This window comes from Chiloscyllium plagiosum, chromosome 3 (assembly GCF_004010195.1).
Source record: "Chiloscyllium plagiosum isolate BGI_BamShark_2017 chromosome 3, ASM401019v2, whole genome shotgun sequence".
Taxonomy (NCBI): Eukaryota; Metazoa; Chordata; class Chondrichthyes; order Orectolobiformes; family Hemiscylliidae; genus Chiloscyllium; species Chiloscyllium plagiosum.
Window position 1 is genome coordinate 88,052,911 of NC_057712.1, and position 21,152 is coordinate 88,074,062.

Sequence of the window (21,152 nt, forward strand, 5' to 3'; positions counted from 1 at the left end):
CTTTGCAAATGACATGGAACACGTACAACATAATTCTGCTGTAACCGGCATTCACTTTTGTTTGTAGCAACTACTAAGTACATTACTTGAATCATATTTACTTTGCAGGAACTCACTGCATGCCTAATGTCAGAACCATGTGTTCATACCCTGAATGTTACCAACGTCTAAGGTCACAACTTATAACTCAACAAAGCAGGCATTCTGATACAGAAATTTAAATATAACAACCCCTATTAAATTTGTTATCATCTTTGACAGAACACGGGAGCCATTACACTATGGAAGGTGTAGCAACAAGTTCCTCCTCCACTCCTAAGGACATTGCACTAGTAGTACTGAAAATAACACTGTTGACTATCCCCATATGGAAATTTCTATGAGCCTGGGACTTCGCACAGGAAGATTGGGGAAGCAAAATGATAACAGGATGACCTTGAGTCATAAAGCAGGTTTCCAGGAATCCTCCATTTGCAATATTCAGCCCAAAACTTATACCACTATATTCCAGCTTCAGTCAGTCCTCTGGTGCCAACCACACCTATGCTTTTGAGAGAGGGAAAGATCATCCGATGCATATGCCCTGGTGGTTGCTCACATCATGCAGAGTATATTCTACATTGCATACACAAAACTGGACCAGCTACTTGACCCTTCTTTGTATTGACTTGAAACACTTCAGACTTAATTTCCCTGTATCATGATTCCAGTTGATGGTAATACGGACATATCAGATCCCAGAGTGAAACCTGGTTTGATAGATCAGAAGTTTAATTTTTGCACTCAGTTACTGTGGTGGTAGCCTATGAACATATGTATATGGGGCTGCCAAATGTTTGAACATAGAACCATAAGCTTATTGCACAAATGAAGAAAAACCAAACAAAGCTATATATGTAAAACAATTTAGAAAGATCTTAAGATTAGCAGCAAAACAAAGTTTCAACTTGTTTCTCAGTAATATCTTTTACGGATATTTAAATCTCAGAGAAATCAGTCTCTTATTTCAAGTCTATTTGTTTTAACGTAGCTAGAAATAATTTAAAACTAACTTTTCCTGGCTTTTTTTGAACTGGTAATATAGTTTAACAATTTCTTTCCAGTACTGTTAGCCTGAACCTACTCTCAGTTCTGATAGCCTAAGCTTCTTTTCAAAACTTCCCTAAAAATTCTCACAGCTGGAAACTTCACAAGGTGAAACGTTCCATCTGGGGTGACTGTTCTCCTGAACTGAAAACTTGACTCTTCTGAAATGAAATTAAAACAAAACAAAAAGCCTGTTTGTCTGTCGTAAACTCAGCAGTGTGGACTTCCCATCAATTAAAACCACAAGCGTCATGCTAAGTGTTTAACTGAATCACATGCTTTATTGAATATGATGTCGTTGGGCCACTATCTATTCTGACCTCTTTTAAAAAAAAAGTTGCTATCACAGAACTGAAATTAAAATCCATCTGCCTCTATGTAAAAGATCCAAATTTCTAAATGATAATAATAAATGTTATGCACTTCTATCACACCTGTCTTTACTTCGAATTTACACGTGTTCTGATAAGCATCTGAGAAGTGTTAATTTAGTAGCTTGGATAAATGTAATCTGAATTATAATCTAAAATGTGTTATTCTGACTGCGCTGCTACAAAGATACTGTTACTTATAGTTTAACAATTAATATGTACTGCGAGCTAATATTGATCATTCAGTTCCCTTACCTTTTGATTGCTTTAGTTTATTTTTATTCAAGCTCCAGATGTGGGCATCACTGGCAAGGTCTGTACTTTTATGCATCCTGAGCTGTCTTTGATATTGTTCTAGTGAGTCACTTTCTTGGAATATTGCATGCAATTCTGGTCTCCTTCCTACCGGAAGGATGTTGTGAAATTTGAAAGGTTTCAGAAAAGATGTACAAGGATGTTGCCAGGGTTGAAGGATTTGAGCTATAGGGAGAGGCTGAATAGGCTGGGTCTGTTTTCCCTGGAGCGTTTGATGCTGAGGAGTGACGTTATAGAGATTTATAAAATCATGAGGGGCATGGATAGGGTAAATAGACAATCTTTTTCCCTGGGGTGGGGGAATCCAGAACTAGAGTGCATAGGTTTAGCGTAAAAGGAGAAAGATATAAAAGGGACCGAAGGGGCAAATCTTTCACACAGAGAATGGTGCATGTATGGAATGAGCTGCCAGATGAAGTGGTGGAGGCTGATACAATTGCAACATTTCAAAGGCATCTGGATGGTAGATGAACAGGAAGGGTTTAGAGGCATATGGGCCAAGTACTGGCAAATGGGACTAGATTAGGTAGGGATATATGGTTGGCACGGACGGGTTGGACCGAAGGGTCTGTTACTGAGCTGTACATCTCTATGATTATGACTTTTAAACCTTTGATTTCTGTGATGGTGAATACACATGCAGCCTTGTGAGGTGGGATCTTCCAGGATTTTAACTGAGTGAGGATCAAGGAATAATGATTTATGTCCAATTCAGTATGCTGTGTGCATTAAAGGGGAATTTTGAGGTGGTAGTGTATCTGTGACCCCATTTCCAAAATCCTCCTTGCTGCTATCAAGATTTTAACTTTATACAGATGTGCATTCATTACTTCTGTTACACCAAGGTTGCTGGTTACATTATTTTGATAAATGAAGTTCCTTTTTACTACTGCATTGAAATCCATCACATTCAATTTTGAAAGACTTATAATCTTTTATGAATAAAATGATCGTGCACAGACGCACAGTGTAATGGTATAACTTGTCATAAAGTGATTAAATTGTGTGGCGTGAAAATGAATATCTGGTAACTGCCCCTTTACTGTGACATATGTAGCTTCAGCAAATCTATTAAATTACACCTTTTGCTTTTAGAAAACTGAAATATCTTTCTCCCATCAAGCTGCTTTTCATTTACAATTGCAAAAACATAGTTAAAGTCAGTTTTTAAAAATGCATATTTTAGCAAACGTTGGCATGTAAACTAAAAGCCATTAATTGCAAGCTTTATAGTTAAAGCCTTACATAAATGTCAAAATGTGAAAATTTAATTTAGTATGTAACAGTGTGCTACTTCAGGCGATTCACAGAATCACAGACGTGTTATGGTGCAGAAGGAGGTAATTTTAATCCATTGTGTCTGCACTGACTCTCAAATGAACACTACAACTTAGTACTATTCATCTGCCTTTTCTACCATACCGCTCCATATTGTTTCTATACAAATAATCATCCAATGATATCTTAAATGCCTCAATTGACTCTGCCTCTACCATATTTCCAGGCAGGATATGCCAGAACCAAACCACTCATACAAAAAACTCTATAATGTTGACATCGCTACAATTTCCCTCTACATTTTTCCCAATAGTTGGTGGTCTGTATCCTTCACATTTTACGTTCCCTAGCTCTAACCAGATTAATGCTGTCCTTGAATCCTCAGAAGGTACTCTTTTTCCAGCATTGCAATGCTCTTCATAAACAATGTTATCACATCTTTCCCTTTCCTAACTTTTCTGAACACCCTGTATACAGGAATATTTAGCACCCAGTCTCACCGTTACTTGAACCAAATCTGTTCTTGCCACAACATATCTCCACATGGCAATCTGACTTGTCACTCCTCAATCTTACTTTCTGTATTTTGTGCATTCATACTCAGGCGCAGAAACTCTGATTTAGACTCATTACTTTTTTCCTTACTCCAATTTTATCTCTTAACTTTCTATTCTTTTTACTAGTGTAATTCATCTCTCCAAGTATTTTTGTGCCCTGGTTTCCCTCTCTAATATTTTCTCTTGGTTTCTATACCCCTGCCAAGTTAAGTTTAACATCCTCCTAACGTCACTCGCAAATCACTCTGCAAGAAACTCAGCTCCTGTTCTGTTCACATGTAACCTGTCTGCCTTACAGAGGTGCCATCTTCTCTGGAGCCATATCTGGAATCTAAAGCTTTCCCTGCTGCACAATCTTTTCAAACTCGCATTTATTTGCCTTATCCTTCTATTTCTATGCTTACTTGAACATGGCACAGGAAGTAATCCAGAGATAGCTAGACTTGAGGTCCCGATTGCTAATTTTCTACCTAGCTCCATGAATTCTGATTTCAGGACAGCATTCCCATTCCTACCTAGGTCGTTGGTACTGACGTGGACCACGACTTCAGATTGTTCCTTGTCCAGAAAAATGTCCTGCAGCTCTTCTGTGACATCCTGAAACCTGGCACGAAGGAGGCAACGTACCATCGTGTCTGTTCTTCTGCCTAATGAATCTCTATCACCATTACTCCATTCTCCTTCTCCTCTCCTTTACAGCTGAGCCACTGTGATATCACAAATCTGGTTCGGACTGCACATCCTTGAGGAAGCAATGCCATCATCAGCTTCCAAATGGAAAACTGATCTGTGAGTGCAACCCAAGCGGACTCCTGCAGTACCTGATTATTTCTTGGACTGCCTGACAGTAACCCATTTCACTTCACTTCTAGGCCTTTAATTTGCAGCTTCTGAACATATTATCCATATAACTATCTTCCTTGTTTATGTGCTACTTGTCTTCAGCCACCTCTTAAGTTCTGAAATGCAGAGCTCAATTTTGACCATCTAGGACAACAGTAGATCCATGAATTCCAAAAGCTACACATTCTACTCAACTGGGCTGAGCTGCTATCTCTTAAAATTCTTGCTGTTATGTTAACATTGCAAAAATTTGGATTACTTGTATTACTCTATTATATTGGCCCTAACTTTCCCATATTCCTGGTATTTCTCAGTTAAATTTAAATTTAAATTTAGCTACTTCTTCAAAAATAATAATCTTTTTAAAAAATTTACAGCAAGTTAAAAACTAATAGCAGTTTCCTACCAACCAATTATTTCCCAGAGTTTTGAGCTCAGCATGGGGTGATTCTGAGCAGCTGAATGGTGTGCCTTTCTAACTCCCAGGTAAGTAATGCAGGCCTCAAGGTTCAATCATGATTTATAACTCCCCAATCTAAGCTGCACTCTCATAATGCCTTTCTGAGTCTCAGATAAGTGGTGTAAGGCTCAAGGCTTGCTCACAATTTATAACCTCCTGCTCCAAGTTGCAACCTCATAGGGACGATACCTCTCTGACTTCCAGGAAAAATTACACTGAACTGTCTTTGGATGCTTCTTTCTCCCATTCTTCTAGATGATTTTGGCTGTCTCCAGGACATCTGAGTTAGATTTTGAAACTAGAGCTGATTTTAATTTGAATTATTATTTTACTACTTGAAAGGGTTTCGTGAAATTTAAACTACATTATAAGGACAGTAAACCAAATAAAGTAACTTTGGACACATTTTAACTTAAGTGCATATTTAGAACAGGCAAGATGCATGGAACAGGAGAGGAGGAAGCCCCCATCAATTCAATAATATAGGACCCCAGCCATTTTTACTTGTGGGTGTTATTTTCATTTCTCTTGCTTGTCTCCCATTGCAAATCTGCTGGAATTATATGATCATGAAAATAAAATTTATGAAAATCAAGTGGAAAATGATACCATCAGGAACCCATGGGACAGTCCTCAGCCAGGTGAGTGATTGGGGCAGGGTAGCTTTGCAGTCAAAGGAGGGAGTGAGAGAAGGTCCAAGAAGCAATAGAGATAAGTACAAAGTGATCAGAAAGATTCAGCATGGACTTGTGAAAGAAAAGTACTGTTCGCATAAATGAATTGAACTTCTTGAGGGAGTCATTAAATACCAAATGGGGGTTGGTCAATAAATATAGGTTATATAAACTTTTATAAACCATTTGATAAGATCTGTGCAAGAGACTAGTTGCAAAACTAAAAGCGAATGGAATCTGAGGTATTCTTATGTTAAGGATTGGCAATACATTAGGAGGATGGAGGCAAAGAGAGTAAGGTGAAAGCACTCCAATTGTCGGGGATGTGCCATTATTCAGGTGTTTCTTTTTCCATCTATGTCGATGACTTGGATGAAAAAAATAGAAGGAAGTATATGCATGTTTGCAGCGAAAGTGCAGAGTGACTGGTGTAGGTGAGTTGTGGATCAATGGGAGTAATATTGTCTGAGCCAGAGATTGTCATTTCAAGTTCCACTCCAGAAACTTAAGCACAAACGTTTGGTCAACACTCCAGTGCAGTATTGCACTTGTGCTGCATAGATAATGGTGCTATCTTTTGATGAGACTTTAAGTCAATGCTTCATTCATCCTCTGAATTGGACCTAAATGATTGCATTGGTGGACTTTTGTTTTTATGAGACAAAGTCTGGTGCCAGGCCTAAAAATGGGAATGATATTCAGTCGTCAGGTTGTGTTTTCTGATCAATTATATTCTTCTCTGTGCATAATATTTTCATTAACACCAAATTTTGTGGCGAGGTAGGCAATACTTTCTAAACCCACAGTGGAACCTTTGGGATCCAACATCCCAATGCCATTGACCAGACAGTGCTTTACTCTTTGCAACCGATAAGCATCCCTGAGGACTTCAGCCCATCACCTCCACTATATGCACCAGTGTTACTGGGTTTAGAGGGATATGGGCCAGGTGCTGGCAGGTGGGACTAGATGGGTAGGGATATCTGGTCAGCATGGACGGGTTGGACCGAAGGGTCTGTTTCCGTGCTGTACATCTCTATGACTCTATGACTCTCACACACTTCCAGTGTCACAGCTAATATATCTCTCAACATCACCAAATAGATTATCTGGTTATTACTATATTGCAATTTTTAGGAGTTTATGCTATGCGAACTGGCTGTCACACTTCATACATCATAGCTCTTCGAAGCACTACATTGGCTCCAAAGAGTTTTGGAATGTCTTAATGTTGTGAAAGGTGTTTTATAAATTCAAGTCTTTCTCTTTGTAACAGACAATAAATGGAACATGCTGCTATACTGTGCACCATTCCAAATAGATGAAGACAATAGTCTTGGAGAATTAAAATATTGAGATGAGCTTCAATGGGCTGAATAGCTTCTTCTCAGCTTTCAATGTCATTTTGGTCTAGCATTTTTAAAAAGTGAGAAACTGAATATCGGCCTCATCTGGAGTACTGTGTCCGCTCCTAGTTGTCACAGTTTTGGAAGGATAAGAGGAGACAATGCCTAAAAAAAGCCATGATAATGATACCACAATGAGGAATTTTAGTTACAGAGATAGATGAAGATGTTGGGACCGTTCCTTGAAGAGAAGGCTGAGGGAAGATCTGATTGAAATATTCAAAATCATGAGAGAGCTGAACAGAGTAAATAGGCATAAAATGTTCCCAGTCAAGAAATGTTTGAGAGTGAGAGATCATAGCTTTAAAATAATTGATAAAAGAATTAAAGTGATATGAACAAAATCTTTTTCACTCAATGTGTGTTTAAGAGTCTGGCATGCCTGAGGGTGTGGTGGAGGCAAGTTTGCTCAAGGCATTCAATAGGGAATTTGATGATTATTTGAAAATAAACAATATACAGGGTTATGTGGAGAGTGTAGGGAATGACACTGTAAGAATCGCAATTGGAAAGCATGGTAGACCAAATAATGAGGTCATAGAATCATTCGCTGAGTTGGTGTGGTTGTCTGCAGATGTTTTGTTGCCTTACTAGGTGACAGCATCAGTGCAAACTAGTCTGATGATGGGAGACAAATACTATCCGCTTCGCACTAACGATATCACCTTGTGAGGTGACGAAACATCTGCAGAAAACCACACCAGCTTGGCAAATGAATCTATGACCTCATCCACAAACTAAGCTTCAAACCTTTACAAAACCTCTGGACCAAATTATACTAGATTGCAATATGGGGGCTGGTGTGGTGCAGTGGCATTGTCCTTACCCCTAGACCAGGAGTCCCAGGTTCAGGTCTCACATGCTCCAGAGGTGGTGTATAACATCACTGAACAGTTTGTTGAAGAAAATAGGTATTGCGTTGAGATTCTATGATACTTGGGATCTTCCTGGGACAGTGCCACCTAGTCTCTTACTGCACTCACCAGTTATTATATTTCAAACGATTGTTGATTCTAACTGACACAATAAGTACTAGTGATATGTGATGAGGAGGGAATATGTGAAAATTAGAGGTTAGAGGAATCAGAAATTTACTTAGCTCCAGCAATCATTTGAAAGAGCTGAAAATGGAGAAGTCCGGGCAAGAGAATAAAAAAAAGTCTAATCTTTTTTTTAGAAAATCTATCATCTTATGTCACCAAGAGAATTATTGCAAACACAAATAGGAAGACATTCAAGTATATGAGAGGCAAGATTATTCTTGGATTTTAAAGAAGACCAGATATTTTCGTTTATAAATTGGTATGTTCTTAATGTTATTAACAGAGGAGTTTATTTATGCCATTGCCATACATTGTCAGGCTAGACAGGTAGATGGAATGGGTCATACTATATATCGTCAAATAACACTGCTTAGTTTTTGGTCAAAATTTCCCACGTTCCTACAGCTGTGCTCGCTGACTAAGCGGTTTGGGACGATGAATCAAAACTACAAGTCTGAATACGATGACACGACTTGGTGATATTTCACGATACTTGCTATTTTTAGTGGAAACGCTTACAGAAAAAAAAATGTAGGTTTCACGTTTACTTAAAAAAAAGTTGAAAAACCACAACAGGAATCCGAAACGGTAAACTGATTGCCCAGAACAGCGCGGTTTACACAAACCTACATATTAACCAGCAAATGGCTCGGTGAAATGTTAAAATATATATTTTTTTAAAAACTCCAGCAAATATCAAGTATCCAGGCGGGGGGATAGGAATGAATGCAAGACAGGACAGGACAGAATGAGGAGAGTGCAACCTCTTAGATCAGGTCTGAGTGAGGCTTTGGAGGAAGGAGCATTGAAAGTTTGCATTGTTGCCACGAGCAGGGAGAGGATGACAGGATCGAAGGCGAGCGGAACCCATTGAGGTGGCATCCTCCACATTCCCCCCTCCATCCCTCCGGACAGGTGTAATTTGTGTCGGCAGATACGCAGGAGCTGACTGGGGACTGGGGAGTGGGGGGAGACGGGGGACCCTCCCCTTTAAATGATGGGGTGGGGCGGGGCAGGGGTGATAGTGACGTGTCAATGGAGAAGAGGAGGAGGAGGGGAGGGAGGGAGTGAGTGAGTGAGTTAAAGAGAGAGAGAGAGAGAGGAGGAAAAATCCGATTAAATCCCTTGAATCAATCGCCATTTTATGATCAAAAAGAAAAGATCCCGGCCCGGACTGGGAGTGAGAGCGGTGTCAGCGGCGGCGAGGGCCGGGGGTGGGGGGGCCTTTACCTCCCTCCCTCCGGGTCTGGAGCGGGGCCGGGCCCGGGGCCTGGTCTCCTCCTCCTCCCGCTCCCCTCCCCCCGGCTCCCCAGGTGTGAGCCTCTCCTTCTCTGACTAGCGGCTCCTCGTTTCTCTCTTTTTTTCTCACTTTTCCCCCGCCCCGTCCTACCCTCTCATTTTATTTCACCCACCTCTGGTATACCGTACTTCGGGTTCATTGACATCTTCGTCTCTCTCTCTCTTTCTGTCTCCCTCGCCCTCCCCGGCCTTTCTTTTTTTCTCTCTCTCTCTCGGACATCAATTATTCACTTGCAAAGTGAGGAAGGGGGAAAACGAGGAAGAAGGAGGAGGAGGAGGAGGAAGATTAAAGCGAGAAAATGTCGGGCCAGACGATCACGGACCGGATCGCCGCGGCTCAGTACAGTGTGACTGGCTCGGCCGTGGCCAGGGCTGTCTGCAAGGCGACCACCCATGAGGTGATGGGACCCAAGAAGAAGCACCTGGACTGTAAGAGACTTTGTTTACCCCCACCTTCATATAATTACAGCCCCTCTTCTCTCTCTCTTCCCCCCACCCCCCAACCCTTACCCTTCACTATATCGGACATAAAACGACCTCAGAGCTTGGCATTGCAATGTCTAAATTCAATGCCCTTTTATTTCCTTATTACAATTTCCCAATATTTGCAACGGTGTGTATTCTCGATGTTTTGCGTTTAAGAAAAAAATTGACTTGCATGTGCGCTGCCAGTTTGTTCTCACTCCCAATCTCTTTTTAAAAACTATTTGCTGGCGCTTCCGTTTATTCCCAGGCATTTTTTTTTGCTGATATTCCTGGCTCCTGTGTTTTATTTGCTTTTCTCCATCACTGGTATTTATGTTCGTTGTAATGGAGTCCGAGCTTGCACAAAAAAAGTGGGCTGTGTTCATAGTTCTGGAGCCGAGAGGTAACGGTGGCAGTAATATAGCGCCAGTGCCAGAACTATAATAAATATTTTACTAGTAGAATTGCTGAGGACATCTGGTCGTTAAATTTTTTAAACGTCGCAAATAAAAATGCGCTCTACTGAATTTGATGCGCCGAACAAATGATGGGATGTTGCAGTGTTTGTCATGTATAATAAAACAGGATTTGGTTGTGATACTGCAGTTTATTCGCTTACGAAGTGAACTGGTATAGGAAACGCAGATTTCGATGGGCTGAAATTTTTCATAGCACTGACAGAATTTATAATTACGATTTAACACGGGTTGCTGTATGGTGGGCCATATACGTGTTTCGAACACATCAGCAGTTTTCTGAGGGGGAGGGGCGGATTCAAAATGATTTTTTAAAAAAAATTGCAGCTAGAGGGTTAGGTCGGAATGGTGCAGTTTACTGAGAGCATCGATGCTTCTGATGTGGCGGTGATTCTTCTTGCCCTGCCCCCATTCCTTTCCGTATTGCTAATCCCTCTGGATGTTGCTGTTTAAGCACTGTTTTTTTTTGGATCTAAGATTAGCGTAGTTGGATTATTCTGATTAATAACGTACAAATATTATTCAAAATAGTGTCTAGTTCCAAGGTGTTTTATACTGCTGATGATGAGGTATTGTTATTCGTAAACGCTGCATTAGACAAGTCAGCAGTTAGGTTTGAGCAGAGGAGATCGTAAAATGAGATTGAAATGACAATTTGATAGCATACCTTTTAATGAAACTTAAATTTAAAAGTATCCAAATAACACCCGTAGCATAATTTACATTTTCATTTCAGAAATTAACAGCAGCATGACCTTGGTTATCATTTCAAATCAATGCCACATGGGTAATTTCATTGAGATGCAGTGCTGATAAGAGTCGTAAAGCAGTGGTGAATTGTGATTAATTTTCTAGTTGATTATCCCCCATCTCGACATGTTGCTGACAAATTGCAAATTTTAAGAATATTTGAAAGTTCTGTAAAAATCACTTTATTAAATAACTGAGTCAGTTTCTTTTAAAGCATCCAGATAAGTTGGCATATTTTTATCATTTTTTAAAAGCAAACAAGAGTCAGCATTTTTAGCAATACTGCAGAGCTTGCGCAAAATTGTACAGAAAGGTTACAACTCTGGTTTATTGAATGATTTTAAGGGCAATTAACTGGTCTCTTGGCTGCACATCAGTTGAACTTGAAAAGGAAGTGTGAGCAGGCATATGACCATGTGGAGAAAGGTGACAATATTTGGAGCACAGCATATTCTTGCCATTAACTAATGTGGCGATACTTGGATCACTTTCAGTAGTGATGGGGAACACTTAGAGTTACAGAATCATACAGCGCGAAAACAGACCCTTAGGTCCAACTGGTCTGTGCCGACCATGTTCCAAACTAAACTAGTCCCATTGGTCTGCATTTGACCCATATCCCTCCAAACCTTTCCTATTCACACTTGATTTACTTTTTTTAAAACTTTGCTTACCTCATTGGTGTTGACTGTAATTGAAATACCTGAGTTGGATGTCACCATGGTTGACATTGAATATGGAACCTCATTGATCTTTATGATTTAGTTATGCACAGGGAGGTGTACATATCTACTGAACAAATGGAGTACAATATAGAATTTTTTGAATACTAAACTATAAATTTTGCATCTGAAAATGTCTATTCACTTTCTACATATTTACAGCTCGTTAACAAATTGGAACCTGTAGTTTGTATATGGTGCCAGTAAAATCATTTTACAATGATCAGTCAAACTGGAGGTATTCAAATACTTAGCTAGGCTTCCAGCATCTTGAATATAGTGTGTCTCATGCATCCTTTAAGAAAAAGAGAAGCTCAGTGGGATGCTCAGATTTCAGCAGTGTCTTCAGCAATGCAGAAAAGGTGAGTGGTGTGTGAAATGATATGGTTACTCTGGATCAATTTTTAGAATACTTTAACAATGGCTTCAGAAAGTAGTGCATAATCTATAAAGATATTGATGCATGAAAATGGATTGCAGAGCCATGTCACAGAATTACTAAAATTTAAATTTCAGAAATACATATGTTGCTTGTTTTTATATTTTAAATTGCAGGTGTTGATACCTAGTTGTGAAATAGCATCTGATCTGCATAATATTAGTATCACTTCACAAGGTAGAAAAGAGGGGTGCAAGTTCATAGTTCCTTGAAAGTGTTGTCACATGTAGACATGGTGGTGAAGGTGTTTGGCATGCTTGCCTTCATTGGCCAGAGCATTGATTATAGGGGTTGGGACATTGGCCACTTTCAGAATACTGCATACAATTCTGGTCATCTTGCTATAGGAAGAATGTTGTTAAGCTAGAAAGGGTGCGAAAGAAATTTACAAGGATGTTGCTGGGACTGGAGTGGTTGGGTTATAAGGAGAGGCTGGATAGGTTGGAACCTTATGGATAATAAAATCATGAGGGGCATAGATGAGATGAATAACCAAGGTCTTTTTCCAAGGATAGGTGTGACCAAATCTAGAGGGCATAGATTTAAGGTGAGGGGGAAAGATTTAAAAGGGATCTGAGAGGCAACTTTCTCAAACAGGGTAGTATGTGTATGGAATGACCTCACAGAGAAAGTAGTCGAGGCTTATACAATTGCAATGTCTAAAAGACATGAATAGGAAAGGTTTAGAGGGATATGGACCAAACAAAGGTAAATGCACTAGTTGCTTTTGGACTACCTGTTTGGCATGGACGGGTTAAACTGAATGGTCTGTTTAGGTGCTGTATGATTCTGACTCTGACGTACCTTGGTGAAACTTCATTCTGCTGATGGCTCAAGCCTAGGTACCTAATCTTGAGCTGCAAAATCTATTCTCAGTTATCACATAGTGATAGCACTCCAACATCATGTGAGATCTCTGTGCAAAGATAGGACTTTTGACTCTCAGTGCACTATTCAGTGATTACGTTTTGCGATTGTGTGTCACAGCTGAGCCTAGTGTGACTAAGTTCAAGTAGGCTTTCTCTTGCAATGTGTGGGTAAGCTCTTCACTCGGGTGTGTGCTCGCTACCCTTAGCGCTTCTTCCAAATAAGTAGTAACCAGAGGAGTACTGATCCATCAGATGAGGGAGCAGTAGGTGACAGTTGGGTTTCCATGCTAATGTTTGTTTGACCCGATGCCATATGATTTTATTGACTCTGGATGCAATGATCAAGATTCCCAGGATCAAAGAGCTGTAATGCCATCAATAGGACAGGACGTATCCAGGGTTAGTGAAGGAGCCTGGAATGTTTGCTGAAAAGTATGATGCTGAGAATTAAACTCAGATTTTGCTTGACTAATCCAAGGAAAAGCTCTTAATTTTGGAAAACATTCTGCTGATGTTGATGAGAATTTGCAGGGTTGTGTTGCCTGATTGTGATTTTGTTATGTCTGAATGCTTGGGTCGATGCCACATTATCTATATTGTTTTTCGATGTTTTTTTAGTTTTGATACAACTGTGGCCTTGCTCAGACCATTTTAAAGAGCAGTTAAAATCAGATAAGGAAGGCAAACTTCTTTTCCTAAACTGTTGTTAAACCACTAATAAACCAGTAGTTTGGCTGACACTAACCATTAAATTAATGTAAATTCATTTTATTTCTGAGCTGGGATTTGAACTTCTCTGAGCATGATTAGACGTCTGACTTAGTCCAGGAATGTAACTGTTAAACTCTGGTACCCATGTCCGATTGGACAGATTTTTGGAGTTGGGAGAATTGGTGGGAAATGGCACAGTCGAATCTGGGCTTTCAAGGGTTATGAGACAGTCAGGTCTGCAAATACTGGAGATCAGAGTTGTGTGTGTTACTGGAAAAACACAGCAGGTCAGGCAGCATCTGAGGAGCAGGAAAACCAATGTTTCAGGCCGGACTCCTATTGACTGAAGGCTGTAAGGACCAGCAAGAGATGATTTTCTTACTGACTGGGAAGCGAACCTCCTCAATGAAATCAAATAGGCGTAGATGGAAGTTGCTTGTAGCATCAGCATGAGAATTATAACCCCATGCTTGTGGATTTGATGCTGAAAGTGGTTTAATGTCTGAAGCAGGGTAGGAAAAGCTGTTAGTAGGAGAAGCCCTAATTTTATTTACATCTCCATCTTCTTCCAAATTTGTGTGCCTCTGCATATTTAAATTTCAGCCCATTCTGTGATTGCATCTTATAGTAATGTTGCAAGCTTCAAACATATTCTGCACTTGCAGATCATCAAACATTGCAGTATATGTCAGAGTTTTGAGTGCAAACCATAGAGCAAATTCTTTCTTTTTAAATCTTGTTTTTCCTTTTGAGTACTAGTTTAAAAACATGCAACCAAATTAGGTCAAATTACTAAGTATTGTGCTGTTTCCTGTAAGCCAATTTTTTAATACAGTGTGATATCAGAAGTCTGGGAGTTGATTATCTGAATTTATTTTGGAAGTTTGGTTTAGAATAAAGTTGTTGCCAAAATTATGTTATAAATATGTTAAGTGCCAAAATTGATGCATTGTTTCTATTTTTAGTATAATATTGCTGCATTTTAAATTTTAGTATTTCCAACCGGACTAAACTTGTCTCATGCTCAGCAGCTTATTCTTCCTAGCCATCTGCCTGCCTATTCTGCTCAACAACTCCGTACCTAAATGTTTGACTCTGGAGGTCATCTGAAGTCTGAGCATTAAAAGGAGATTGTGTACAAGAGAGAGAGAGAATCGGCAAGCACTGGTGTAAGATGTTATTAGATGCAGACAAAACTATAGATATTTTAGACAGTTATTTGGCTTCATTGGCATGGAATGCAGTACTTCGAAATTGGATCAGATTTGGCATGTGTGTGTAGGAGAATACTCATAATTCAAGTCATATTTGAAGTGGAAAAGGAAATGGTCCAGCTGGTGTTAGAAGTTTGAATGGTTTATGTGGCATTCTTCTATATAGTTGTGAAAAGTCACGTTTTTCTCCTCCATTTTGGGACAAATGCTGAAAAAACTGACAAATTATAAAGCAAATATGTATCAAATTATAAGCTATTTCAAAACTTTATGGTTAGTAGCTTAATACATTACCTTTGAACTACTTCAGATAAGAATTAGGGATGCTCATCACTGTGTCTCACCTGATTTTGAAATTTAAAACCTTATACTGAATTGATAAACACAGTGTTGCACTTTCAAAATTTCAATACTGCTTATTTTTCTTTTTTTTTTCCCTCTGCTGTCCCACATCCAAAAAGGTGGATTGGATTGCCCTGCCACTTGAGTGCAGTTGGCAATTTTAAATTAAACTATTTGTCTATTTTCACTGTTGAAAGTTAATCATGGCCCACTAGATTTTCCTAGCTAAATCCAATTGAAGGACTGCTGGATCAGGAAATATTTGACTTTACGCTTGCCGGATCCTAGTGCCTGCCTGACTATCTCCTTGTGTTCCCCATCTAGGCCACCATCTTTGTTTGTTGTGAAGGCGTCCTGGCCTCCTCTCAACTGCACCGCACCGCATCCCACCCCACCCCACCGGACTGGATGCCAAGCTTATCAGGCCACCTCCTTGATAGACCCTGTTGGTAACACCACATGTACACTTAGATTACACATTAACAGTGTGCATGCTTGTGTGGAAACACCATGTTCTCCCCCTCTTCCCAAATAATTTGAAAAATCAGCTGATTAAAATTTGTTATAATTCCTCCTACAATACTTAAAGATTAGATTCTAATTTGCCTTTTTTAAAAACATCATTTATAGTTTTCTGTTAGCACTTCCTTTTCACTTGTACTATCATTTCATCACACCTACCAGTAACTTAGAACCATGGAGTTGTATAGATGGAAAAGACCCTTCGGTCCAACCCATCCATGCCGACCAGATATCCTAAATTAATCTACTCCCATTTGCCAGACTTTGGCCCATATTCCTCTTAAACCCTTCCTATTCATATGCCCATCCAGATATGTTTTTAATTTTTGTTCATGTACCAGCCTTCACCACTTCCTCTGGCAGCTGGTTCCATACATGCACCACCCTCTGTGTGGAAAAAGTTGTCCCTTAGATCCCTTTTAAATCTTCCCGATATCACCTTAAAGCTGTGCCCTCTAGTTTTGGACTCCCTCACCCTAGAGAAAAGATCTTATCTTTTCAGCTTATCCCTGTCCCTCATGATTTTGTAAGTCTCTAAAACGCCACCCCTCAGCCTGTGACGGTCCAGGGAAAATAGCCTCGGTCTGTTCAGCCTCTCTCTATACTCAAACCCTCTAGCCTTGGCAAAATCCTTGTAAATCTTTTCTGAATCCTTTCAACTTTCACAACATATTTCCTATATCAGCATTGCATGCAGAGGGCTAACCAAAGTCGTGAACAGCTGCAAAACATCTTCCTAACTCCCGTACTCAATGCACTGACCAATAAAGGCAGGCATACCAAACGCCTCCTTCACTATCCTATCTATCCCCGACTTCACTTTCAAAGAAATATGACCATGCACTCCAAGGTCTCTTTGTTCAGCAACACTCCCAGGATCTTACCATTAAGTGTATAAGTTGTGCTCTGATTTTTATTTGCGAAAATGCAACACCTCTAAATTAAACTCCATTGGCCCATCTGATCAAGATCCCATTGTACTCTGAGATAACTTTCTTTGCTGTCCACTACACCTCCAATTTTGGTGTCATCTCCAAATCTACTAACTGTACTTCCTATTTTCACATCCAAACTATTAATATAAATCAGTGGACCCATCAGTGATCCTTGTGGCACACCCCTGGTCACAGGCATCCAGTCTGAAAACTAACCCTCCACCACTATCTTCTGACTTCTGCCTTCAAGCCAGTTCTGTATCCAACTTGATTTTCCAGAATGAACTTTAACTTTGTTTTGCAGAAATATGCCCATCTTTAACTCTTTCCTGTTTTTAATTATTGCAATGTTACAGGTAGTTCTTCTATAATGTGATGGTTGCATTCATGTGCAACCTCAAATTATAGAAGAATCACACTTTAGAAACAGCACTTAGTGTTGTCAAGGGTTGTGTTACAACCAACACATTTTAAAAGTTTGTACTTTAGAAATAGTGTCCCCCAATTCGTCAATTACATTGCAGAAAACTCGTGTAAATGAAACATACATTATAGCAGAACGACCCGTATTCCTCAATTTGTGAAATGTCATTTAGATTTTTTTGTATCTCATCTGTTGTGTATTGTGCCGGAACTTGGCCACAGACTTGCACACATCACAATTTTTGCATTTTGTACTGTGTGCACTTCGATCTGCAAATCATCAATTGTTTGAATGATTTTTGCATTTATAGGAGCAGTAATTTATTTTGGAAGAACAGGAAACTAAATTGACACAACTTTTGTGGTGTGATAAATGGACATCATTGTACCAAGATTTAATGGAAAATAATGGATGGAAGAACTGAATTAAGTGATTACTTTTATATTTTTGGGTTTTGATGCTACTCAGATTCTTGAGACATTTGTCCACTTTAATATTAGAATTTGATGACACTTTCACATGAGAAGAACTAATAATTACAAGAGATTTAATGTAGCATGTTGAATTTCATCTCTCTTCTGAAGTACCAACAAATTCTGGGTACTTGCTACATTTCAATTCATGAACTGGCACACTGTTCTCAGTATTCTGGTTGGGACATATCAAGCTGTAAAGGACCTTAATCTTCTGGCAAAAAACACCTATTTCTCTAGGATTATCCAGGTGACAAAAGTGAGGCCTAACCCTTTTCTACCAATCACCTCAGTCTGATTCCCTTGTTTCTTCAACTTGAACTCTTACATGCAATTTTGTTGCTAAGGTAGAGAAAATCTGTTAAACTTTCCTCATCGTCCAACAAGGAACACCTAACTCTAGTCTTGAGCCTGTATTTATCTTTTTTTTTTTCCCCAGCTGACCCAGTTCTTGAGATTCATGACCTGGCACCCATGTTAGCTGCACTGTTATAAAAGCAAGAGTATGCCATGCACCCCACTGAGTCTACATTATGAATGATCTGATTAACTCTTAACTCCACTTTCCTGCTTCCCCAGAACCAAGTCTGTAAATTGAAATTCTGTTTAACACCAGCTTGAATGTATTCAATGACCTAGTCTCTGCTGCTCTGTGGAAGAAAATTCCAAAAACTAATGACACTAAGAGAAAAATTCCAATCTCTTCCAGAGATGAAGAGGCGAGTTCTTGCTTTTAAAGTGTGCCTCGAGTTCTAAATTCCCATATGAGAATAGATTCTCCCAGTATCTACATTACATGGCCCCACATGCGCACGCACATTCACTCACTGAGTTTTAATAAGATCACCTCTCCTTCTAAACTCCAGGGAGTGTGGGTTCAACCTGCTCAATCTTTCCATGTAAACAAACCCTTCATTCCAGGGAACAAGTCTAGTACACTTTCCCTCCCCTATTTACAGTACAGTTATGTCCCTCTTAGAGTGGACTACCTTGTACTGCAGGTGTTTTCTCATGAATGCCCTGTAGTTGGAGCATGATTTCACTACTTCTATACCCTATGTCTCTCGCAAAGGAAACTTTTAATTTTCCTTTCAAATTACTTGCTGCATCTAAACTGAGTTTTGGTGACTTCATGAACAAGATCAGTCAGAACTTTCTGTACTGTAACATCGTGCAGGCACTCTCCATAATACTGTCTGCTTTTCTATTTTTCCTTGACCTCATACTTTTATTTGCCTTTGTTTAAGTTTAAGACATTACTTTCAGATCCAAAGTTCTCACCCTCTGCTACGATAAAAGATGGTCACTCTGCAGCTATGTCACTATATGGCCATTAAATCATACTCATTTATTGCTATTTATGCTGTCAATTTATTCACCAGGTTATGAATGCACTATCGACTCCAATAAAGAGCTTTTAATTCCAGTTGTTTAAGATTCTTCATGACCTGCCCTTGCCAGTGTGTGTCTGTATTCTCTGATCCTTTCTGTCACACACTGGTTATCATTAATTTCATCACTACTTTGCTTTATTGTCTTATCCCTCTTCTTTGCATTTCCAAATCTTCCCTCAGTGAATTCATACATAGTCCCCCCCCCCCCCCCCCCCCCTCCAAAAACAACTCCTCCATTTGCTGTTTAGTTTAAAGACATCTCTATAGCCCTCTTTATACAGTTTGTCAGGATATAGGCTTCAGCTTGATTCAGATGAAAGCTGTTTCAATGATCCAGATCCACAGGTGCCAGACTCCCTTGAATCAAAGCCCCTTTCTCCCACACCTGTCACTGAGCTCTGCATTGATCCTCTAATCTTTGCCCCATCTATGACAGTTTCCTCTGTTGTGACTGCTTAGGCATGTTCAAGGAATAAAAATGGCCTCTTGATATGACTTCTTTCTAACTAGCTCTACACCTTCAACCTGACCTTCTCTGTTGAATCTCTTCAATATATTGTCTTTTCTCAGGTTGAAGCTGTTTTTGCCACGTCTCTCTGTCTGAATCTCCTCCCAATCCATTTTCTTACCCTGCACCAGCAGTGAAATAATCTTTGTCATTAACAATTTTACTGTTCTCAGTATTGGTCTCGTTACTTAAGGAAGGATGAAAGTATTTTGAAAATGATTCCAGGAAAGTTTACTAGACTAATGTCTTCATTTAGGAGAATGCCTTATGGAAAGGTTTGCCATGCTAGGCTTCTACCTATTGAAGTTGTGTGTTGCTGGAAAAGCACAGCAGGTCAGGCAGCATCCGAGGAGCAGGAAAATCGATCTTTCAGGCCGGAGTTGTTCATCAGGAATGAGGCTCACAGCCTGATCTGTGCCTTTCCAGCAACACACCCTCAACTCTGATCTCCAGCATCTGCAGCCCTCACTACTTCTATCTATTGGAGTTTGGAAGAAGGAGAGGGACTTGACTGAAACATACAAAATCCTGGGAGGTCCTGACAGGTTGGATATGTAAAATATATTTCCTTTTGTGGGAAAATTTAGAACTAGAGATCACCCATTTAAGATATTTTTCTGAAGATCTTAAGATTTGGAACTCTATTCCTGAAGAGGTGGTGGAAGCAGAGTATTTGCATATTTTTAAGGCAGTTGTAGATATGTTCTTTATGAGCTGGGGTTGAAAGGTTATCAAGGGTAGGGGAAATGTGGGATAATCTAATCAGCGGAGTAGGTTTGAAGAGCTGAGTGGCCTACTTTTATTTGACATATTCAACTTGGTCCCAAATATATTTGGTGTATCTCTATTAATGGCTTGTCGGCTTTTGCTCAATGATAACTCATCATTTGATTAAGATGCAACAGTGCTAAGTTCTGTTCTATGATTTCTTCAAAATATATTTTTGGTGGAATGTAAGCATCATTGATAAGATTGGCAATTATTGCTCATTCCTAATTGTCCTTAGAGATTGCATTTTTTTCGGCCTTTTCAAAGTCAACCACATTGCCGTGAGTCTAGATCACATGTAGGCTAGACCAGGTGAAGACGACAGATTTCCTTTCCTGCAGGACAGTAATTAACCAGATAGGATTTTTAACAGCAATTAACAATGGTTACATAGTTGCATCTAGACTAGCTTTTTAAATTCCAAATGTTTTATTTAATTAAAATTTCACTATCTGTCACTGATTTAAACATGCTACCAGAACGTTAGCTTGAATTACTAGTCTAGTGACAATACCACTATTCTACCACTAGATTCCTTGAATGCAATCTAGCTGGCACTTCAGTACAATGATGATAGAAATTGTGTTGTCTGAGATTAAATCTTAATTCCCTTTGTAACTAAGTTGGCCTGCCTCTGTATTGAGGTAAAAACAATGACTGCAGATGCTGGAAACCAGATTCTGGATCAGTGGTGCTGGAAGAGCACAGCAATTCAGGCAGCACCCGACGAGCAGCAAAATCGACGTTTCGGGCAAAAGCCCTTAATCAGGAATAAGGCTTTTGCCCGAAACATCGATTTTGCTGCTCG

The 21,152-nt window shown here is 39.6% G+C and overlaps 1 protein-coding gene across 24 annotated transcripts in view; it reads left to right on the plus strand.

Moving 5' to 3' along the window:
• The first annotated feature begins 9,105 nt into the window (after positions 1-9,105).
• Positions 9,106-21,152, plus strand: part of snap91a (synaptosome associated protein 91a) — a 222,718-nt gene continuing 210,671 nt past the window's right edge. For 18 of the 24 annotated variants that reach the window (XM_043685669.1, XM_043685700.1, XM_043685697.1 and 15 more), the window contains exon 1: positions 9,262-9,761. In XM_043685669.1, coding sequence (XP_043541604.1) covers positions 9,632-9,761 — 130 coding nt within the window. In that variant the 5' untranslated portion in view covers positions 9,262-9,631. Of the gene's footprint in view, positions 9,214-9,261; positions 9,762-21,152 lie in introns of those variants that run through there. The other 6 variants (XM_043685818.1, XM_043685795.1, XM_043685801.1 and 3 more) reach the window with 2 other exon arrangements.